We start from the raw sequence: 24670 nt of genomic DNA, 5'->3' as shown, positions 1-24670 counted from the left end.
AGGAAATTCTTAGTTTCTCAAACTCCTTCCAACAATACTCATACAAGATGTTTTAAAAGAAAATCACACAAGTAAAAATGAGAATTTAAGACATGATAATACCAAAAAGTAACATGGTAAAGCTAGTTGCCATTTGTCAAAACCTTCTCCTTGCAGGAAGTTCTAAAGCCTTTTAGATAATACGCTCAAATTTAGAGAGGCCATCTTTGCAGGCAGATGGGCTTGGCAGGGAGTGGGAAGTGTTATGGGGGGAAATTAATGCGCATATAAGGCTGTGTTTGCCAGACAGGGCACAGGCTCAACACCTCCTGGGTTGTGTTTGAGCAAAGCTTTGCGAGGGGTTAGAGCCTAAAGCCCTTACAACGCATTACACAGCTGATAAAGCAATCTGTGGGGAAAGTTTCCTGAAAGCTACTGCTACTTTCCTCCTCCATGACTGTTGGCATTGCAGATTTGCCTACTTGTCAAACATAGTTGAGCTTCATGTCAGAGCGCTAACATGTATGCTTAGAGCAATTATATGAAACACAGTGCCTGCCTGCATATCTTCATCCACTGCTTAAAATTTAAAATATTTGTCTAGTTAAAGTGTGTTTCTCTTCCTGCACTTTCTATGATTGGGTTACAATTAAAGCTGCTGAATAATTTATATTTATTGCTCATTTTGCACTTTCAGTTCCAAGAAAGTAATTAAAGAAAATTATAAAATGTATTCGCACATTAAATTATTCTCAAAGTATTCCTCAGCTAAACGCCTGAACTGTCAAGTAATGAAATGATTTATGTCACATCGCTCTGAAAGATTTTTTTCCGGCAATTTTCCAAAGAAAATTAAGCTCAGAAATTTGTTTGCGTTTGTTCAATTGTTTACAATATTCAGGTTTGTTTCTATATGACATGATAATAACCCCTAATTGTGAATTTTATTGCTATTATTTCCCATAAATTCCTGTGAAATAATTCTACCTGGGACATTCTCAAATATTTGCAACCCTAAACACTAAGAGATCTTAATTCTGTCTTTACACAGTTACATTATTTCTGCTTCGGTGCACAGGTTTTATAAATTAGCAAGCCTGTTTAGACAACAAAGGTTCATTAAGACCACTATTGTGTTTCCTTTATTCAGTAAGCTCCCAGTCAGAAACAGCCTGATTGGCTGGGCCTACAATGAGAAAACCAATGATAACGTGGCTAAGAAGGAGGAAGAAGACTGGGCCTGTCAGCTCTGCACACTCATCAACCAGCCAGCAGCAAAAGCCTGTGATGCTTGCCTCACTCCAAGACCTGAGGGTGAGTGACATGTTTTTTACAGTCACTGACTTTAATGGGGCGTCAGAATGTCCTTGTTAGCAAGAGATAAAATAATAGGAGCTGTAGTTCCGCTGTTAAGCTGAATGGGCCCATGTACGGTTTGCCATCAGTGCTTAAGTACTTCTGAGCAAGGCACAAAACAGCAAGCTGTCTAAGAGACACTGCGGTTAAGCAGGCTGACTGAGTAGGTGTGTGTGTGTTTGTGTTTTGTTGCGCAAATAATGAGCGTGTCTGTCAGTCAGCCATTATTCTCTGACTATTTTGAGATACATTATAGCAGCAGTGAACTGTGTTGAAAGAGATGTTCTTTTTATCTGTGTTGCAGCCAACAAACCGCAGCTGAATGCTTTGCTTTGTATTTGTCTTATTTATATATTTTTTTATTCTCCAGTATTATGCTTCCAAATTTTAAATACATTTTTTTTTAAATGATTGAACAGCTAGATGAGAAGCACTTAAAGCTACAGCATGCCCGTGGTTCATTTTATCCTGAGCGTTCCAAGAATGGATAAATGGCTGAATATCAATGTTAACGTTACAGTTTGGCATCAAATCTCGCAGTTCGTTCACGTAATGTTCTCAATCCAAATAAAACACTTTGGACAGGGCAGGGACATATGGCTTAATTTACAGTTCCTGTAAAAGTATTTTGTATTTTATATTTGAAATTAATTTAGATTAACCTTTAATTTTTTCCTCTTCTAAAAGGGTTTGTTGGTTGAGTTTTTCCCTCTCTGAATCAGAAGTTGTTGTACACTGTACATATTTTAAAGTCCACTGAGGCGATGTGATTTGTGATTTTTAGGCGATATAAATAAAACTGACTTGCCGTGATTAGGGATGAAACATTTTAATAAAATATTATTGAAATCGAAATATGGTTAATTGCAATATCCAAATTGCTGGAGCTGCATTTTTTTTGATAAAGATAAAATGTGTCACAACATGCCATTATACGGTATAAGCAGCATTTTTGTCGCACATGAGGCCAAAAATCGCTGGTGCACCTAAATGAAAAAGGCAGATTAGTCTGCAGCCCTTCGTTGTGGTTCTTCAGAGATGCCGCAGCCTGTTTGGTAGAGAGGGCAGCAAAAATCACAACATTATTATTTTCATATTCTTTTGTGAAAATGAAACATAAAAATTACCATTCTTACAAGTCGTTTGACCTTCAACAGTCTTTTTCTGTTTATGAGCATAAAAGAAAAAAATTCCACAGTGAATACCTTTTTATAATGCCTTTATTAACACCACCTGAGTTTTAATGATTTCCTCAATTATGCAAAATGGGAATAAAAAAAGTCTACATCTACAAATGTACATCTGCATTTTTGAACTGACATGAGTGTGTTAGTAATGACCGTGTGTTAGCAGTGATGATGGTTGCATGTTTACTAAACTTTCCCTTTAAACATGTGTGTAAATGACTAATGGACATTTATTTCTCCAGGGAAAGTTTCCCCAAGCACACTTGTTCTTTTTCAGTGATATCATGATTTGCATTTCTAGTTACACATTTACATCTTTTAATGTTGACCACTGAGCTGCTCCACTAAAACAGCTGGGGGTTAAGTGCCTTGCTCAAGGGTACTGTGCACTAATGGAAGAGTAATACTTACTCACAGCTCTCAGTTAATGACCCTGATGTCAGACAGTGCAGTTCACCATTACAGAAACATCTTATTTTCAAAGTTGTATTATATGGGGGCTCATTTCACAGAATTTTGCACAAGGGCATCATCAGCACAACAGATTGTATGACATTTTATTTGAAGACACAGTGCAGCAGTCTGGTGCTTACTGGTAAATTTTATGGCAGGCTCACCACTTAAAGCTAACAACAAGCTGCATTTTTATGAGGAGCAGCCAGAGTATCAGAACATGCTGCAGCTGCTTAACATGAAATGAGTTTTCTCACTCTGGCTCCATCTCCACAGTCCACAAAGACGACATTAGCGCTGAAGCATCACCCTTCACCACTGATTTGATTAAATACCCCTGCACCGCTTTCAAGAAGCCACAAGAGGAGCTCAAAGTCAACTGGAGGTCTGCATTCGGGACATCCACCCTTGTTTTCTCCGACTTGAGCAAGAAGCCAAAGCCTGTAAACTCCCCGCTCTCCCCAGCCGACAGTCATTTGAATTCCTTGGCGGCAGAGCAAGGTTTATATAAATACAGCGTCTGCCAAGGGACAACAAGCCCCAATTATGCCTCTGGTGGCTGGCAGAGGCAAAGTGCCGAGCTCTCCAATAGGGAATCACTGGCCTCCTACAGTCACCCACCAAAGAAAATGAGAATTGATCACAGTCCCTTTCCCAGTAACAATGCTCAAAATGGAACCCCCAACTCACGGTGAGTGAATCTCTCGCTTGGCTATTCATGAATAAGTTTATAATAAGAGAAGTTTTTTGCAACTTCAGGGAGATAAGTGGGATAAAAAAGCATCTGACTGTAGAATTTTTAATGCAACATTGTTAAAAAAGCTCAGATTGACAAATGGCCATAGTAGGACACCGTGCAAATACCACAGTTACCAACACACATCACCACACGGCTGAGGAGAGGTTGTTTGCTCTCTAATAAGGGTTGATGTGACAGGTATACTTGTGTTTTACTTTCAATTTATTTCAAACTAATAAGACTGTTTCTTCACCTCTGTCAGTGCGAGCAAAATAGATGCGACAAGCCGCGGCTCCTTTATTTCTTCTAGTCCCAGTGCTCCATGTTGTGCATCCCATCGTCGTCCAGCTGTCCTCAGAGTGGTCCACAAGGAGGGGGAGAATAAGGGACGACAGTTTTACTCCTGCTCGCTGCCCAGAGAGACCAAGTGTAACTTCTTTGAGGTAAAGAAAGACCTCATCTCTATCGCATTGTTTAGTCTGAAAAACAACTTTTTGTTAAGTACAGACAGTGTGTTGTGTTGGCATCAAAAGTAAATGCTTGAAGTAAAAGTGTACAACTGAGTTATTAAAAAAAAAAACTTATTTTGTTTGTCACAGTGGGCAGACTTGAATTTCCCCTTTTGTCACCATGGGAAACGCTGTTTAACGAGGACGGTGCTGAAACTTGGTCCTAACAACGGGCGGAATTTCTTCACCTGCAGCTTTCAAAAGGGTAAACAGTGTGACTTTTTCCAGTGGGCAGATAATGGACCAGGGGTGTCCGTCCTCCCTGGTTGTTAATGTGTTTCCACAATGCATTACTTCGAAGCGAAACCCTGATGCAATGCGTATGTGTTCATGTAGTTAAATGGATGTACATCATACGGAACCATACATTTAAAGGTCCAGTGTGTCGGGTTTAAGGGGATCGTTTGGCAGAAATAGAATATAGAAATAGTCTGACATTTTTCTACGGTGGCCCGGCACTGACAAACCAAACACTCGCCCTTGAGATCACGCAATACTGCTGAAACAAAGACCCTTTTTTACACCACCTTTGATTATTTACACTGAACAAAACAAAGGTAGCATGATTGATGTTGTCCTCTGCTCAGAGGTTAAGGGGCCCTCAGAAACTATTCCCCTATCTGCATACATTTTCGGTTGCTGCTCTTCAGATAAGCTGCTAACTGCTGACAGCTGCTTTTTATAAAAATTATTTATTTTTTTAATCTCCCAGGTTTTGACTCACAAACATAACTTCTTGTCAAACTTGTCACACCCCTGTCCTGTCTGGCGCTGTCACTATCTCCACTGCTGGATCAGAAGCAGAACAATAATGACCCCCCATTCAGTCTCTGGGTCTGCAAACTCACTGCTAAATCGTACACACTGGACCTTTTTAATGGAGAATATGTGCCAGCCTCATGACTTCGGGATCATCACAAAAATATTGCAACCAATCAAGTGTCTGTCTGCATTTTATTTGTATAAATAAATAAAAATGTCACAAGAAAAATGTGCAAATGAAATGTTTATTACATTTTACTAATTGATTAAAATCAGAATCATCATACTGTGCGGACGCCGTTTAATTCATTTACGAGAAACACACACATTCATACACAATTTAAAAGCAATCGACAGATTTCATGACTGGCTTGCCTGACTCGGAGTCGGACACCATGTAGTAGAATTGAGTTAAGCCAGGGGCTTTGTTACAGGCGGCACCTTCAAAGACAGAAAAATTACAACATTACAAATGAAACACGTCCAGTTGCCAACGATACAGCGCTTAGAATTAATATGACCTGCATGACTGAGAACCTTCACCAACAACATTACAACACTGGTTTCACATGATTCCACTAATGGAAATCAGCTGACAGCTTGTAAACATGGATGTGAACAACGCAGCGTTTAAAATACCTGAAAAATCAAATTTGCTAAAAGTTTAGTGAGGAAAAAATGCAATTTAACAGCTTTGTTAGACCTGAAGAATACACACAGCGCATTTGTGACTAACAATGAATGTGAACGTAAGTTTTTTACTCCACAGGGTTACCTCCAGGAGTCTTCTGAGGGAAGAAAGAGAAATAGCACTTAAGCTGCCACATGGTTGTCATGAGAAACAAAGCAATTACCTGGTAGAACAGATTGTGCTAGAGGTCCAGTGGAGACTAGATGTCAAACTCCAGATGAGAAGATAGTTTAATGTAACTTTAATGAAACTAGGGTCTTAAAACTGAGCAGTTAAAATTATGAACTCAAAGTTGGCAAATTAACTTTTAAATTGACATAAATCTTTAATCTATTAAATGTAGACATTTTAAGTCTGTGCTGTACACGCTCTGCTCTGGTCTCCTTGTGTAAAAAAGACCTTTGAAAAATTTAGGAATGCAAATTTAAACATCAGTTACATCAAGTTGACTTATCCTTTTAAAGCCAAACACGCTCTCATGCTCAAGCAGGCTGCCCAAGAGCAATTGGGTAATTGCATATACATAATTGGTACTGGAAGTTTAGATTACCTTGGTTAAACATTTTACATTAGACTCCGTTTAAAAGCCTCTTAATATTCCAATGATGACCATTTAAAAAGAAGCAGGAAACTGTTGAGATAAAGCTCATCAGCATCTCTGTCGATGTGTGTGTCAGGTGTGCGCCTTTGGCAGCACAGCCTGTAATTATGAACCTTAACACTCACCATAATGGCCTGTTGTGTTAGCACAGATGACGGCTCCAAAGAAGTCTGGGTAATGCCTCTTGATTCTGGAAATGGCCGTCCTGCATGCTACCAAGGGATCTACCCCGGCCCTCATCAGCTCCACGGCCAAGTAACTGTTGGCAGGGTTACATGCGGTACACATGAGGCGAGTTAACGAGTGTTGTCAGGGCCACCAGTGATGATGATGACGGTATGTGCGTGCGATAAATATGATGCAAACAAATGTCAATGTCAAGAAACGGTTAGTTGTATCACCGCAATGCAAATGCAGCCCACTTGCCAGAATTATAACTACGGATACGTTAAAATCACCTTTTCTCCTATAGGTCTCATTACGTTCAGTTCATGAATACAAGCTGACTTTCATGTCAAGATGTTTAGGGGATAGTGGTGACGTTACAGATGCGCTATTAAGCGAGAGACCATTGTTCAAGACATTCAACAAATCCTCATACCTAAACGACTGAATAAGTTGAATGTCAGCGTCTCCTAAGCTCCTTGCTCCTGAATTAAAGTCCTGTGCTTGTTTAACTAATATTTACTACAGCTGCCTGAGTCAGGACTTGACAACAAACGTTACTCTGGGTCGTAATAAGCTGCTTGCGTTTTTTAGCCATATGGGCATTTTTCTGATGAACATTTGTAAATGGGAAACCACTGCATATTGTTAATGAGCTGGTAGGTTATTTCCCAGCCATGTTACAGGCTACAGAACCAGGCAAGCCAAAACGAGATGTTTACCTTAGCCTAACCAGACCATGACGTGGGAAAGTGTTCTGAAAGGAGATGTACCACATTAGGAGCAGGCAAATACGTTTGAGTAAAATCCACCTTTTGGGAAAGAAGTACTTTACATTTGGATGCATCTTAACACTTGTCAGAGGGAAGTTACTAGATTTTTGGACTGGCAATTACAGGACTTTTCAAATATACAGGACAAATATAATTCTAGAAACAGCCCGGTGGTGTTGTGTTACCTTACATTTTGACGGGAGGAAAGGCTTGTTATCACACATACCAGGTAAAATACCTGGACTGCAAGGAAAACTGTGGGCACGGAGAATGAATGATAAACACTCTCCAGTCCACTAGTAGCAAGGTCTTCTTGAGAAATGCAGCCCCCTGTAGTTCAAGGAAGTGACTCAGAAAACTATGATTGAATTGGCAGCCCTGAGGTGTGGTTGTGTGTGACTGTGAATGTAATGCTCAGTGCAACTTAAAAAAAAAAAAGGCAGAATGTGTACTCTCCAAACTATCCTGGATAAATAAATCTTAACAAAAAAAAAAAAAGGCAGAATGTACTCTCCAAACTATCCTGGATAAATAAATCTTTAAAAAAAAGGCCTTCGGAGACTGCCATATTCTCGGCCTGGAAACAAACAGCAGCTGAAGTGAAATCTCTCCTCTTCTGTGGAATGTACAAATGACAGTTTTGGGGCAATGTAGTCACGCCTCCGTTCTTTATAATGCTATTGTTGCACTTGCTGCGAGACGTACACAGCAGAAATTGGCTGTTTAAAAACTACACGTGTCACAGATGTCAATATTCTCTGAGAAACACTTCTTCTGTCAAGGAAAAAGCCATGTAACAGTCCTATTATTCATAAAGGTGGCCGGGAAATAAACCCTGGTTAGTGTGCACGGAGGAGTCGGGATCCAGTCAAAATGTCTTGTTAAATTTTAAATGCAGCTCTGTTAGAGAAGTTCTGATGGATGGTTATTTTTCATAGGAAACTGTTTTCACATACATTTTTAACTGAGAGGAGGAAAGCAATATTTGCTCCCACTGAAACAGAAACCCTCCTGCACATTACTTACATACTAACGCGGTTCCTTTTTTATCCGAGTCACATAAGAAAGATTGTGTAGGTGGGAAGATTACAGACATTATTTTTTTATATATATCTTATTTGATGGCTTCGACTGAACTTTTCTTCCATGCAGTGGAGCACCAAGTGACTCAAGGTAACAGCACAGGAAAGGCATTTTTCAATTTAACATTTTTTTTTAATAAAAAGAAGACGGGTCAGGTACCTTGGCAGAAAGCGCATCATGACGTCTCCATCTCCTGTAGCGGCTGCACCACCAGCTGAGCTGTCTGCATAGGCCCCTGCTCCAATTATAGGAGAGTCCCCGACACGACTGCAGGACAAGAACATAGACCGATACTTTATGTGTATGAACTGTTTAATGGGAATGAGCGAAGACACCATTATCTGTATCTGTTCAACCACTTAAAGAGACTACGAGGAACTTTTAAGTGTTTATGAATCGGTCTGTGATTCCTCTAATGATTATAAATGACCTGTAACAGCAGACGAGACCATCAGCGGAAAGACTGCTATTTTTATATCGCTATTATTAATGCCTGTCCTCGGGTCTGATCACATATAAAATCACATAAATACATCACTTCATCGCGATCCATCCTGAGGTCTCTGTCACTTGCTTCTAAAACAAATGAACGGGCTAGCAAAGATCTTTACAACAGCAGGCGCTGGTGTCGTACCACTTTTGTCAAAAAGGGGGTGCCAGAATCAACAAAAACTGACAGTTCCTTGTAGTCACTTTAAATGATCTGTGGCTGTGTCCAAATTCAGGGGCTGCAGCCCACGAAGGGCGCATTTGAAGGCCAATTACGTCACAACGCTGCGCGAAGGCTGTCCAAATTCGAAGGCTGCTCCACATGCAGCCCACAAATGCAGCCTTCCCCACCCTCGTTTAGGAGGACGCACCGCTACTATCCTTCGCGGCCTCACATATCCCAAGATCCTTTGCGCACCGCTGCTCAGTCCCGAAACAGAAGAGGAAGCAAGAGAAAATGGCGACATCAAGTGGCGCAGACATGACATTTAAATTTAAGTAATGGGTTTATACTCGGTTTTTACTCATTTGAACATCCAACGCCAGATATGTTAAACTTCAAGAGACTATAAAACCTCCAAAGTTTAACTTTCAGTTAAAATACGTGACGCTGGTACTGCTATGGTAAACATAGCTGTTATTCACCAATGGGTTAATGTTTATTTTGTAATGTTGATAATTCAATTCAGATTTGACACATTGTACACACACAAATAAATGTACGCGTTTGATAGATTTGAACCAAAACAGACTTTAATGCATGAACACCTGGTGACGCAACCAGGAAACACTCCGAAGGCTGGACCGTCCCATTTAACAACGGTGGATGTGGCCTTCAAGGTCTCTCCGAAGGACCCGGCCCTCGTGGGCCGCAAAGGCCGCGTCCTTGAAGGCTGCAGCCCCTGAATTTGGACACAGCCTATATCAGTATCTGTGCTCAGAAAAGGCGGGGCCTCAACAGGAAGTGGGTGGTGCTTAGACAGGAAGTTGGTTGGAGCAATAGGAAGTGGTTAATTTAAAGGTGCAGTATGTAAGATTGGCCACCTGTTGAATTTAAACAAACAGGGGCAGCATGTCACCAGTAACTCCTGTTAACTGTAGCTGCCATTAGCTCGTTAGCTCAGCAACTAGCGGCCTTTTTAGCTGACTCTGCCTGGAGTGGGATCTCTGGGGAATCGTTGGTGCTGTTTACTAATTGAACATCACCTCTTGAACGGGCTAGCTGGTAAGCATTGCATAACTTCAATAGATACCTCTGTAACACAATACATAGATGTCTTAGATGTCATTTCTTTACATTCTGTTGATCATTTTTTAAACAATATATTTTTACATATTGTAACTTTAAGCCTAAAATTGATACTGGTTGGTCACAAGTTGTTATATTTACTATTTATTAGAAAACAGTGTACAGAACCGCCTCAGAACTGAGCTTCAGATCAATGTTTGTGATCACAAACGTAAGAGAACTTTTCACAGAACAAACTTGACTGAATAAACTTCTGTCAGCGACCCAGTGAGGATTTCCTTTCATCACAAGTGCATATTGACACATTTTACTCAGCTCATGGTTGAATAAGTATTTGATTTAATGAATTGCATTTTTGGAGAATGTGAGTAAGGGATGTGACCGAGCCTTTTGAGTCGGAGCCCCCGAGCTGCAGGCTACATCATCAGCATTTTTTAAATCCTCTCTCTAATCCTTTTAGGGACCGAATCACTGTGACGTCGTGGTAACAGCAACTGTCACTTCCGGGTAGAAATCCAGTCATTGATTTGCATTGTGGAGATATGTGAATTTGGCTTGTTCATTTTTAGCCGTCACTGTAACATTTAAAGATATATAGTGAAACACAACGGTCAGACCTATCTGACGTTTCCACTGTGCTTATTTCATGTACTGTGATGCTTTGCTGCATCTTTGATATCTACACAACAGCCACATATCTACAGACTAACAAGCCAGTTTGTGGTGAACTCAAGCTGTCATTTTCTTCCCGACAGGTACGGTCTTCAACGTAACGTTAGTGAAAGCTTTGTTACAAATAAGATATGACAGCAGCAAACATGGATTTTAGATGGATTAGTTGCAAACACTTGAACTAGCATCATCAGAAAAGATGAGCTGATGTGTGATGTGCTCCTCCTCCTCTAATCATTTAGTGCTCATGAAAAAAATAAAAGACCACTCATATGTTTCCTTTCTGGGAACTAATCTGTTATACAATCCTTCCATTTACATAGCTCTGACCCATGCAATCATCGCTAAAAGCTGAGGTTAGTGATCTAAGGATTAAAGCTTATTCAAGTGTTGTAGAAAAAAAAACTCACATTACAGACTCATTTCAGCTGAGTCCTCGCTCAACCCTGCTGTTTAACTCTGAAACCGATCGAGCACGGCAAAACATTCCTAAACCGAAATCTTCAGCACTTCAGTTCAGTAATTGTTGTTTATTATTAACAAGCTCTCTCCAAAGCTCCCATATTTTACTTGTTAAAAAAGTCGATACAAAAGCATTGGAGTGTTTTGTTGAACATGTTCCCAGAAAGCCAAGAACAAACTTTAAAATGAAAAACATTTTTACACACTTTGAATTCTACATAATCTACATACCCAGGAACTTTGTGAGTCATTCCATTGGTGGATGTGCCAGCAGCCATGTGACCATCTAGATCAACAGCAATCATCCCTGGTGCAAAAAACAAAAGAAGTTGTGTTGAATCATCAGCCATCATCAGGATATCGTAGTCGCTGGAGAATGCTAGACAAAGTCGTTTCGAGCCTTCATGTGAGGCCGTTCTTACACTGCTGAAGGTTATTGAGAGCGTAACATTAAATTCCTACCATCAACAAGCACATTGATCAGTGCGAGTCTAGCTTAGACCACATTAAAAAGAGGAAGGGTGAAACACTAATCACTTTTTTTATTTTCGTTTGATCTTTTTAGACAGGAACAAAAAATTCAAAAGCTCAACCTTCCCCTGCTAACCCCGACTTCAGTATATCTGTCTAATGTTCCTTTAGGGCACGTTATGCTGCTAAAATCTCTATCTCATATCCCTGTCTAGTTTCAATGAAGTGTTTAAATACTAAACTGTATGAAAATGCCTGAGGATATTTGACTTCACATTCGGTATTAACGGATAAAACCTACCTATGGTGTCGTGGGAGCGCGTATTAGCACGCTCTACCCTCTTGTACTGTTTCCGTGGCGCCCCGGCCTTGTACGGTCCGCAGTACTTGGTTGGATCTGGAAAGACATTCTTTTGACAGGGAAGAAAACATCATCACTGTTTGCATAACACCATTATCCTTGGACTTAATTATTGTTAAATGACACAAGAAAGACTTTTGGTAAATCGCAGGCATTTGCTGTGATGTTGATGAAGTGAAACTATCTGCACTATTGTCACCTAATGGTTTGGAACCTATTAAAAGGTGGGGTTGGGGTTGGGCAATTCTTCAGAAGGACTATTGATTGTTGAGTGTCAATACCAGGTCTTCAAATACTGATGTATTGGGTGAGAATTCAGGCCAAACCCTGACCCAAAGCGCTGGTACTTGACGAGCTGGTAATGAGACAATCACATATCTTCCTCCAGGATCACCGTCCCTGTCTTTAATAAACAGTGAAAATCTTGTTTCCAGTAACGACACCATCTCAGTTTAAATTCCTGCTGCAGCCAAAATTTGTCCCGTAGCAGTCATACATCATATTTTATTGAGGCCGACAACCTGCTGTACTTGGTGTCTAGAGTAGTTTGACAAAAGGTTTCCCTGTCTCTTCACCTCAAGGCGTCTTCTCTGCTCTTATGAGCGACCGAGTTTAGCAGCTCGACCTGAAGGAAGGTGTGAAAAGTTCATTCTCCTCCTTTGATGTTAAAGTGGAATTCTGCTTAAAAATGTCAGATTTGGAGTTCAAGTGAACAGCAACAAAACTTGGACTTTGAGCCGTAAAAGGTAAATGTTGAGCAGAGGGTTTTTTTATTTTTTATATCAAGAGTGTGTCTATCAGCATTTTCACAAGACTTCATGCCATCAATAAACCAAAGTTGGGATCAACTAGTCTGCTTCATGAAAGTGCCTATGCATTATTCATAAAGCAAGGTCTGTTATATTCTACTTCATGAAGGTGAGGGTAAAACCCCAGAAAACATTCTCTTTAGTTATGAAAAATGCACGTACTCAGGTTGTTTCTCCTGTGACCTCGGCAACAATCTGGAATTTTACCAAAAATATAAAAGACTGCCAAATGGATTATTCAATTTATGGAAGTATCGGATGCCCACATGTATGCAGGCCAACGCTTTGTTCTGTCTCATCTGTGTTGTGTCTTGTACCATCTGTCAGAATTTACTGCTAAATGTTTTCTGCCTCGTAAACAAAACTATAACATTCAACTATTGGCTGAATATTTCAAGGTTTTAGGGAAAACTTGGGTGGTAGACGTGGTCAGCTTTGTCTCTTCCTCAACTACAGTGCAGACGACCTCGAACAAGGCACTTCACTCCTAAATTTCGTAATAAAGCTGCAATTGGTAGAGGACTGATGTTGTACTGGACAGCCCCGTAAGTAAATTATGTAAATTCAATCAATAGGACGCTGCAAACTCTCTCTGGAACAATAACACCTGATTTAAATCTAACTAAATAAATCTTGTTCAGGGGATTTTGAGGCATTATTGAGGAACTGAACAGGTAAGTTCTAAAGTAAAGTTGCAAACCAGCCCTTTAGGGCATCACCTCCTCAAATTCTGACTTTCTGTGAACTACTTTAGTATGCCCGTCAATTCCCCTGCTTAATATCAATCTTTTAGAAGCAGCATGCCTGTAGCCAACGCAAGTGAGTAAAACACACACACTCAAATACACACACGCACACCTTTCGAAAATTAGGTTGGCAGTTGCGCCTCAGCCACTCCGTGAACATATTCCGAGAGTTGTTGGAAGTCAGGTCTTCTGCGATGAAGCCCATGTTTTCAGCAAACTCAGAGGCTATAAAAGAGAGAAGTAATACTTTCAGGTCAAGTTACACATTCTGGGCCACGCCGACCTTGGTTTTGAAGAAAACAAAGGGTCACAAACAAAGGAGGCACTGGAGGCAATCTCATCTCATTTAGCGTTGTAGCTTTGGCTTGGTGAGGGAGGACAAGTCTTACATTGGTACCATTTAGAACAGCAGTGACCTTATTGTTCCCATAAGAATGACGCTTCAATGTGTATTTGATTTGATGAATTGAATTTCACTGGGGGAAGGAATAAAAGATGTTTTTCTCAGAATTTCTTGACATTTCAGCAAAATGATTTGACTCAGAAGTTCCACAGTGGAATAAAAAAGTTTGGCATTCAGTTTCCTTTAAATGACTTGCAGAGAGGAGTGCGCCTCCTCCTCCTCCACCCATTTACTGCTCTCATGAAAAAACTTGATGAAAAACAGTCTTGATTTCTGAGAACTTATCTGTTTTAAAATCCTTCTATTTATGGTCATAGCATTATATGTAGCTCTGACCCGTGCAATCATTGCTAACTGCTGACGTTAGTGATTTAGAGATTAAAGCTTATTCAAGTGCATTATATAAGTGCCTAAATGCTTCGGCCCTGATGTGACAAGAGCCTGGTGAAGGTAACTTATGCAAAGTCAAATATCAAGGTGTCTCATACATAATTTATTCTTTTTTTTCTTTTTCTCAGACTGTTCAACAGCATTAAAAAAGAACTTTGACAAAGTCTTAGGTCACTGATCCACAGCAGGTGATCTGTTTATATACTGCATGTTGTAATATATTTTATCACATTCTTTTGTGGACATTGATCCACACATACCTGACTCTCCTACTAGCAGTGTGTGGTCGGTGTGCTCCATCACAGCTCTCGCTACTCCGATGGCATTCTTGATTCTTCTCAGGCCTGCAACTGCACCCACCTCCAATGTATCCCTGACCGCAGAGAAGACGTAGAAAATAAACATCATTTCTGGTGTACTGGAGATAAGTACTGCACACAAGTGACACGAGACACACACTGGGGTCCCATTCCCATATTACTATACTATTTAGTATAAAAAGAAAGTGGAATGGGGCCACTCAGAAATTAGGCATGAACGTTTCATGAGGAAGGGAAGCATTTTGAATGTGAACATTACTTGTTTGTTTACAAGACCAATTCCCCAGGGAGCCTTTAAAGAGGCAGTAATCTATCTCAGTACCGGTACCGGTGACAAACTGGAGCAGCAGCAGCACATCTGACGCTGCCCCCACCCTTCTCCTTGATAAATAGTTGGCCAGTGAATAGCTGAAATATTTTCCGTAACGTTCAAGCAAATCAGACAAAAAAGAAATGATGCCAACAGTGCCATTTTGTTTCTGTAGCAGTGTTTTTACATATCATGGTTGAGGTTGGCTAATTATCACAATGAGTCATGCCAATAAAATGCTACTCGGGCTAACATTAAAGTCCCCGAAGTCTGTTTTTTATGAATGAGCTAATTATACAGAAAAATAGAAACCCTCTCTGCAGTGTAATTCACTGTCATAAATACTTGCGCTGTTAAAACCTTTAGCTTAATGTTCACTTTTCTTCGAGTGAAGTGTGTCAGAGTGAAGTTGACCCAAATCTACTTTTTGAGGCTCCTGTTTGTGATGGTGATGTAATGAGTTGCATCATAGCGAGAGACTGTTTCTAATATTTATCCACCACAACAAACTGAAATCAAAAGAAGAGCCGTAGAGTTAAGTCAAATTCTCCCAGACACAGTATCAAAAATTGAACATTACACTTTAAAGAGTTTTTAAAGAGCTCCTGTTTATTTGCAGGGCTGTTCTGCTGGATGACATTAAACTGTACAGATGTTTCCATCCCTGTGCTCAGTCAAAATGTGCCGCTGATGGCTATTGTTTCTTATGCAGCTATATTGGATACTGTGTGGGAGACTATCTTCTCCCCACAATGTATTCATGACTATGGAACCAAAAAAAGTCAATTTTCCTGCAAAATGGATGAAGGAACATTGTGTATAGGGTAATAACAAACAGCTCGCTGCTTGCCTTTTGTCTGTTAACATGAGCTGACATTTGCCTCCCACAGTAACTTATCAGAGTGTTAATGTTCCTACTTTGAATTTAATAACAGGCGAGCTTCCAGATCCTAATGAGAGTCTTAATTAGTGCTTTATTAAAAAGAAATCTGGCTGAAAGGGTCAATCAGTTCTAGCTGTGAATGTTAAAGATGCAAAGAAATCAGAAGCACAAACTGTAAGACGAGCTGCACATTATGTTGACAGCATTGCTGCTTTTCACAAACATTTCTGCATTTATTTGTAGCTATTTCTTGCTTATATTTTCTGTAGTTTAAGGGAGCATTGCTGGAGTTTCAAGCTTTTGCCAAAAGTGCTAAAACATAAGATTTGCCTAAATAAAACTGGGCTCGTTCCGTCTCACACAGCTGCTTTCAGGTTCCACACATGGCAGCCAACAAATGTAAAAAAATATATATATATTCGCAGCTTCCAGTTTTCACCGCCTCATTATGCATCATCACAACCATTTTTTACCATGTAATTTTTTATTTTAACTTAGAATAAATACAGTTTATGTCCATGGTTTACCCATTCACGAGCATGGCATCCAGCGTGGTCTCTCCGGACTCATCTGGGCTCCCGCCAAAGCCAACGCTTTCATTGCACTGGTCCGTTTCACAACGGGCAAGGCCCATCTGCACTGCATCCAACACTGAGCCACCGGACTGCAGGGAACGCCACGCTACAGTAGAAAACAAAACACAGTGAGACATTTACTATATGCGATATACTATGAAACAGACCATGGGTAGGAAGTAAACACCCTCCGACAAACAATGATGGTTTTCTTGGCAGTACCAATCTAGATTTTGAAAAAAAAAAAAAAGGATGTGTCTGACATTCACAACTCGGCTGGAAAACAAAGTTCCTGTTCTGAAGAAACTTTACTGTGACAGAATTTAACATCCTGTTTTATAACAATTGTGACAGCTAATGTAAAATTATCTGATCCCACAAAAGTAATTTTGCAACCATGATACAGCTTTGTTTCAAGATTTAAGATCAATTTAAACATTCCTCTTATGCGAGTTATAAAAACAGAATTAATAAAAAGGATGACTAAATAATAAACAAATCATAAAAAGTAAAAATGCTAATCATTTCAGTTGGGGTGAGTCAGAAGAATTGAGGCGTCTCACAGCTGCAGACAAGAATGTGCACTGTAGTCTAGTGATCCAGCGGTGGATACGACTGTATCACTAGCCACACAGCAGCTGGGTAAACAGGCTGTGGATCGGGTGGGTGTTGTGTTTAGTCTCCTGGCAGGCACCTCACTTCACCGACATCCCTGATGCTCGGTAGATGGTAACCAAAGATGTTCTGAGCAGTTTTAATCACCCACTCCAGAGACTTCCTGTCCTGGGCTGTGCCGGACACGTTGTTTCCAGTCAGAATGCTTTCTGTTACTCTACTGTGAACATTGACAAGAACTGGGCTCGGGAATCCAATTTAAAAGAAATACTGACGCTTTGGGATTTGTAGTTTGGGTCGGTGCCAGGGTGGAGTTGTGAGGTCACAGGAACCTAAAACTTGTGTGCTATGAGTTTGAATAATGTTAAATATGTAGGGTAAATAATAATTACATCTATTTGTCCAATTTACATATCTGGGTCAGAGGAGCTGAAAGTCCAGATGATGCATGTGATGACCAGTACAATGAATTTTCATATTAAGCAGAGGAAGCATTTGGTCACTGATCCCCCGAGCGCCCATGGGGGATCAGATACCAACTGGTAGCACCGTCACCAGCCTGCCACTGAATTCTCAGACCACTGCTCTGTTCAGCAGGAGGATACTACCACAAATTCCTCCTCTTATCATTTATGATTTATCCATCTAAAAAATGCTGTTACCCTGCCATCTTCAGTAAGTGCTCATATCTTCGGATATGATTTTTTTTTAAATATCAGACTCAGCGTTGCAATCTTTTTCAGTTAGAAAATGCAGCAGAATGGAGGAGGAGATTAGCCTGCCATTGTCAGCTGCTTCTGTAAGCCCCCAAAGGAAAAGAGATCTGCATGGGCGGATCAATAGCAGTGGCTCACAGACTCCACTTTTAAATATCTACCCGCAGAACACATAGCTGGGTACATTTTTCATTTTCATATCCACCTGAAGGAACAGAGGTGACGTACATCTGATAAATGAAAGGGTATCCATCATCAAATGGCGAGGATTTTAAGGTAAATTTAATCACCTGTGGGTTTGACGTGTTGCTGAGATGTTTTGAACACCACTTCTATCATTTTTTAATTTTTTTTTCGCGTTGAGGCATACACCTGCTGGAAATCCTCCTGTCGGATAAGTCAAAAGCAATGCTGAAATATTTTCAGTTTCAATTTGAACATGTCCAATGTATCATCCTGAAGGAAATCAAATAGAGTGGAGGCACACCTGGCATCGGCAGTTATGAAGCCTAGTGGGTCCTGCCCATTTCCTCTCCACATCTACGGCTCCTATCTTACACACTTGTAAGCTTAAGCTGTATTGGAGTCACCGGTATACAGCAAAAAAAAGTATTTTATAGTAGTGTGAGGGGGAAATCCTGAAAATACTGGTTATAGAGCCTGGCAGGGGTTTCACAACATACACACAGATCCTCTCTAGCTCCGTGTCACCTCAGATGATGGGAAATTGGTCATGAGGTTTAATCTCACAACGGTAAAATGAGACAAAAATAAACATCTGCTGAGCATTTTTTTCAATAATTAATTAATTGTTTGGTCGATATGATGACAGACAATAGTGGCAATTTCCTAAAAGACAAGACAAGAACTCATTTGACAGAAACATGGTAGATATAAAGCACTTATGAGAAGCTCAAAACTAGTTAATGGCTGACATATTTGAACTGTAAATGACTGAGGTAATTAATCGATCATCAAAACAGTTGCCAATTAATTTCCTGTTGGCTGCTTCATCACTTCAGGGCTCAAAATTAGAATTCTATTCAGGGATGAAATGAAAAGAAAAAAAATTAAGCGAAGACTAAAACTACTGCTCAGCAAACAACACAATTTCAAGACACGTAGCTGTTATCTAAAAAATTTAGAGTAGATGCATCTGAGATGATATCCCAGAATATCAATTTATATCTGTCAACATGACGACAGATGAAATCCGACTTCTGCTTCTCTCTCAAGTGTTCCTGCTCACCCTGTAATGTTTTCTCTGTAGACTGTATTGTACTTGCTATGTTTACATCCATAATAAAAATGGGTTGAAAGATGTATTTGTTGTCTGACTGTGAGACTCAATAAGCAGCACTGTGACAATTTTTCCAGCATACAAACATCTTTAGTTTGATACTTTTTGAGGCCATTACAGATAAAATATAGTTTCTCAGTGAAATGTCAATACAGGTTCTGTGCAGTTAATCTGTGACCAAACTACTGTTGTCATATTCAATTAAAAGGGGACAAATAAAGGGAAAGAGTACATGAACATACCCCAAAACTGAAATTCACAGGACTCATAGGTCTCATCGATTTAGCCACAAATTTGTTTTATTGGAATTTTTGCCGCAACAGGAAGTCAGCCATCTTGAATGGCGTGCGGCGATTTTCTTTTTTTCCGACTTTAGGATGTTCGCAGACTCACCAAATTTGACACGTAGGTTCAAACTCATGACTACTTTAATTTGATAACACGACTGCCCTCAGGTGTGGCACAACAGCTCAGTAGCGCCCCCTAATGCCTTTTCCCATTTGGTACGTACAGACAAACTCCTACAAACACCAAATTTGGCAGATCCATCACCAGTCACAAACATTGATATCTGATATGGGTCTGGGCCTTTTAAGTGCAAAGATGGCACCACAGCGCCCCCATGAGGATTGAAAAGGGCGCTTGAGCTTGAAGCCCCGCGTCCTACATGCACATACATGAACGCAATTCGGTATGCATTTAACCCTAACTCCTCCTACAGATTTAACACCACAGACTTCACATTCACTCAGTATCATCCTCAGACATTGAAGATGAAAAGTTATCAAAAGCTTTCGCCTCCGTTGTACCTGGTGGGCGTGGCAGTGCGGTTAATTTCGATCCCTCGCCATAAAGCAGGAAGTCCTTATAACTTCAACATACAATTTCCCATCTACACCAAATTGGTCACACACAGCTCCATAGCGCCCCCTGGAATATTTCAAACCTGAAGCCCCGCCTCCTACATGCACATACATTAACGAAAGTCGGTAATCATATGTATCATGACCAGACGCACAAAAGACCCTCTTGGACCCATACCTTCAGTCCAACAGGAAGTCGGCCATTTTGGTTCAAAGTTGAGATTTCACCGCCATTTTGACCAATTTCCACGCCTCATACTTTAACTGACTCCTCCTACAGATTTAACACCACAGACTTCAAGTTTACTCAGTATCATCCTCAGATCTTGAAGATGAAAAGTTATCAAAAGCTTTCGCCTCTGTTATACCTGGTGGCCATGGTGGTGCGGTCAATTTTGATGCTTGGCCATTGTAAGAGACATTTCAATGTATGGTGTGTGTTGGACACAAATTGTCCACTAGGTGGCACTGTTGTGTTTTGGGTCACACGAATCCCATTTAGGTAGGAACCTTTCCACAGGCAACCGGCGAACACACATCTAGGCAGCGCACTCCGACGGCGCCACAGCCTGACGTACGTGGGTTGAGGGCCCGTTCATCACTGCTTGCAGTTTTAATTTCTAATTGTAGCTACTTTTAATACTTTAAGTGAATGTTGCTGATAACACAAACTTTTACTGGAGGAAGGTTTTGAGTGCAGTGGAGGAAGTGAGTGAAGGCTCTGGTATTATAATGTGTGTGTGTGTGCCTGCAGTCACAGTGTCACATGACTGAACTCTGGACGGGAGGAAACCTTTGAAACAACTCCGTGTCAACACGTAGTGAGCAGGGCGTAACTACCACTGAGGACACTGAGGTCATGTCCTCATTTGGTAACACTTTATAATATCTGTCGTATCATAAAAACAAACAATCATATATGATAAAAAATGGCAAAATTATAGTAAATCAAACTTTAGTTAATAGTTATTTCACTGTTAACAACCACTGAAATGCTTTATAAACTATTTATTAGCAACTGTTTATTAGAAAGTTACAACTGATGTTCATAATACTGTAAATGGTTATCATAAAGTGTTGCCCATGTCAATGAGTTCTTTTAAGCAAAGACATAAGTTTACTACGTTTAAGTAAAAACTGGCCATATTTGTTACTTATCTTCTTCTTCTGTCGGAATTTGAGTCCAATTGTCATCTAGATATTATTTTGTAAGCGTATTTTTATTTACGTATATACCCCAGCTTTATACTATAGTCACATTTATAGTAGCCAAACTTTCTGGATGGGTGGATGGATGGTGGTGGGGGTCAGGACCTCAGTATGTCTCAGGTCCTGGCTCCAGCCCTGGTAGTACTGAGTACTGGAAGTCTTACCTGAACTTGTTGCAGTCCCGAACGGCCACGTGTTGATAACGAGAGGCATTGCTGAGTGTCCGAGAGGAAACAGGCACGTTAAAGTAAAAATGAGGAACGTCACAAACATCTTGTTCAGACTAAAAGCTGCACCAACATCACAAAGACACGTTGTTTCACAGTCGTGTCTGTTTGAACGTCACCGTGAAGACGTGCTTAATAATCCAGGAGACTCCGGAACAGAGCAGCTGGTCAGATGTAATGTTTTATGACGTTAATTCTCTGAAGAGAACTGAAACACTTCGCTTTGATGAAACGTTATATACTAACTGCCTTGTTTGGTCACATGCTCAGTGGGCGGGGTCTTAGTTAAAGGGACAGTACACCACCTCAGAGCAGCGAGGACTCTGTCATGTACAAAGTTAATTCCCTGTTGGCTGCCTAACATCACTTCAGGGCTCAAAATTAGAGTTTTATTCAAAAAAAATATTAAGCGAAGACTAAAACTACTGCTCAGCAACCAACACAACTGAAACACATGTAGCTGTTATCTAAAAAGAGAGTAGATGCATCTGAGATGATATCCCAGAATATCAGTTTATATCTGTCAACATGACGACAGATGAAATCCGACTTCTGCTTCTCTCTCAAGTGTTCCTGCTCACCCTGTAATGTTTTCTCTGTAAACTGTATTGTACTTGCTATGTTTACATCCATAATAAAAATGGGTTGAACAATGTATTTGTTGTCTGACTGTGAGACTCAATAAGCAGCACTGTGACAATTTTTCCAGCATACAAACATCTTTAGTTTGATACTTTTTGAGGCCATTACAGATAAAATATACAGTTTCTCAGTGAAATGTCAATACAGGCTCTGTGCAGTTAATCTGTGACCAAACTACTGTTGTCATATTCAATTAAAAGGGGACAAATAAAGGGAAAGAGTACGGCAGAGTCTAAAGTACAGTACACTGCAGAATTTATTCCAACCGATCTGTCCTGTGAATTATCAACAGCCAGATGGTGAAACAATAATATTGTTTCGGCACACTACGACTGATCAACTTGTACAGACCGAAGGGGTCACGGACAGGCAAGACAGCAGAGGCACTACGAGAGATCCTTGGAGCTTACGATCTCCAGGTATGTCTAGCATGAACTCTGCCATCATCACAACAGTGATCACATTTTGTGCAGACATTTCAGACTACTGTTGCACAAAACTAAATCAGAAAGGTGACTCAAAATTACAGTAAACAAACGTATTACTCTGTTGATAAACATATAGTCATGGACAAAAGTATTGGCACGCCCTCTGGAAGTGTTGGTTTTCTAGCAAAATTCGCACACTCTTAGAGGTTTTTTGATAAAATAACCAAACCAGGATCATTTCAATAGCTCAACACAACTAAAACAACAATTGGTTTCCCCAAATTCAACACAAAATACCACCAAAATGCTGCGGGAAATGAAAACTCTATGGTCAAAAGTGCTGGCACCCCTTCACAACAAGTGTTTTTTGTACTGATAAAAGTACACTTCTCACTGTTAAAATCTTTTGCTAAGGTTATAGGTAGTCAGACATCAAATCTGGTAGCATTCCTGACAAATATCAGTCCATTTCTAATTTTTCCAGCATACAAACATCTTTAGTTTGATACTTTTTGAGGCCATTACAGATAAAATATACAGTTTCTCAGTGAAATGTCAATACAGGTTCTGTGCAGTTAATCTGTGACCAAACTACTGTTGTCATATTCAATTAAAAGGGGACAAATAAAAGGGGACAAATAAAGGGAAAGAGTACGGCAGAGTCTAAAGTACAGTACACTGCAGAATTTATTCTAACCGATCTGTCCTGTGAATTATCAACAGCCAGATGGTGAAACAATAATATTGTTTCACCATCTGGCTTGTCGGCAGGAAACTTTTGAAACAACTCCGTGTCAACACGTAGTGAGCAGGGCCGTAACTACCACTGAGGACACTGAGGTCATGTCCTCATTTGGTAACACTTTATAATATCTGTCGTATCATGAAAACAAACAATTATATATGATAAAAAATGGCAAAATTATAGTAAATCAAACTTTAGTTAATAGTTATTTCACTGTTAACCACTGAAATGCTTTATAAACTATTTATTAGCAACTGTTTATTATAAAAGTTACAACTGATGTTCATAATACTGTAAATGGTTCATAAATACAGTGTAGTTCATTTATAAACATTATTTGGAGGCCATTAGAGTGCTGCAACTGATGTTTTTAACCTTTACACTTGCTTAATAAATGTTTTATGTTTGTTAACAGCTAAATTACTTAACTAAACATAATAAACTATAAATTTACAGTTCATCAACAATGGTTATCATAAAGTGTTGCCCCTGTCAATGAGTTCTTTTAAGCAAAGACATAAGTTTAATATGTTTAAGTCAAAATTAGCCATATTTGTTACTTATCTTCTTCTTCTGTCGGAACTTAAGTCCAATTTTAATCAAGATATTATTTCGTAAGCGTATTTTTATTTACGTATATACCCCAGCTTTATACTATAGTCACATTTATAGTAGCCAACATGTTCTGGATGGATGGATGGGTGGATGAATGGGTGGATGGATGGATGGGTGGCTGGATGGGTGGATGGATGGATGGATGGATGGGGGTGGACATGGCTGGATGGGGGTCAGGACCTCAGTAGCTGTGTCCCACTTCAGGGGCTGCATCCTTCGAAGAACTTTGCGCGCCGCTGCTCACTCCCAAAAACGAAGAAACAAACAAAATGGCGAGATCAAGTGGCGCAGATCTGACATTTAAATGTAGGAATTGGGTTTATACTCGGTTTTTACTCATTTGAACATCCAACGCCAGATTTGTTAAACTTCAGGGGACCTTAAAACCTCCAACTTTTTTCAGTCACACTCGTATTTTCACTTTCGCGTGCCTGGGCGGCAGAAATCGTAACGTGAGGGTAAGGGCGGGAACATCTGGTGACGCAACCAGGAAATACTCCGAAGGATAGACCGCCCCATATCACGACGGTGGACGCGGCCGCAAAGCCCCTGAATTTGGACGCAGCCACCGCTACTGAAGTCTTACCTGTAGCTGTTGCATTCCTGAACGGCCACGTGTTGATAACGAGCGGCAGCGCCGAGTGTCCGAGAGGAAACAGGGACATTAAAGTAGACACGAGGAGCGTCACAAACATCTTGTTCAGACTAAAAGCTGCACCAACATCACAAAGACACGTTGTTTCACAGTCGTGTCTGTTTGAACGTCACCGCGAAGACGTGCTTAATAATCCAGGAGACTCCGGAACAGAGCAGCCGGTCAGATGTAATGTTTTATGACGTTAATTCTCTGAAGAGAGCTGAAACACTTCGCT

The 24670-nt window shown here is 40.3% G+C and overlaps 3 protein-coding genes across 5 annotated transcripts in view; 2 read left to right on the top strand and 1 right to left on the bottom strand.

Annotated features, from left to right (window-relative positions):
- Positions 1-5271, top strand: part of neil3 (nei-like DNA glycosylase 3) — an 11115-nt gene extending 5844 nt beyond the window's left edge. The window contains exons 7-10 of the mRNA XM_073487699.1: positions 1130-1293; positions 3252-3666; positions 3977-4157; positions 4314-5271. Coding sequence (XP_073343800.1) covers positions 1130-1293; positions 3252-3666; positions 3977-4157; positions 4314-4496 — 943 coding nt within the window. The 3' untranslated portion in view covers positions 4497-5271. The remainder of the gene's footprint in view (positions 1-1129; positions 1294-3251; positions 3667-3976; positions 4158-4313) is intronic.
- On the bottom strand, positions 5217-24670 carry aga (aspartylglucosaminidase). Of its 2 annotated transcripts, none has more exons than XM_073487701.1 (9): positions 24385-24670; positions 16391-16544; positions 14611-14723; positions 13670-13782; positions 11943-12051; positions 11402-11477; positions 8458-8565; positions 6403-6536; positions 5217-5426 (listed from the first exon to the last, which is right to left on the bottom strand). In XM_073487701.1, the coding sequence occupies exons 1-9, from the start codon at positions 24491-24493 to the stop codon at positions 5326-5328; spliced, it is 1017 nt and encodes a 338-aa protein (XP_073343802.1). In that variant the 5' UTR covers positions 24494-24670; the 3' UTR covers positions 5217-5325. The 2 variants fall into 2 exon arrangements, with proteins under 2 accessions (XP_073343802.1, XP_073343801.1); XM_073487700.1 differs by lacking the exon at positions 24385-24670 and adding an exon at positions 21306-21565.
- Positions 22199-24670, top strand: part of LOC141013822 (teneurin-3) — a 218128-nt gene continuing 215656 nt past the window's right edge. For both annotated transcript variants that reach the window (XM_073487698.1, XM_073487696.1), the window contains exon 1: positions 22199-22429. The gene's annotated coding sequence lies outside the window, so the exon portion shown is untranslated. The remainder of the gene's footprint in view (positions 22430-24670) is intronic.

The sequence above is a fragment of the Pagrus major genome, chromosome 18 (assembly GCF_040436345.1).
Source record: "Pagrus major chromosome 18, Pma_NU_1.0".
NCBI classification, from domain to species: Eukaryota; Metazoa; Chordata; class Actinopteri; order Spariformes; family Sparidae; genus Pagrus; species Pagrus major.
This window is presented reverse-complemented; position numbering and strand designations above follow the sequence as displayed.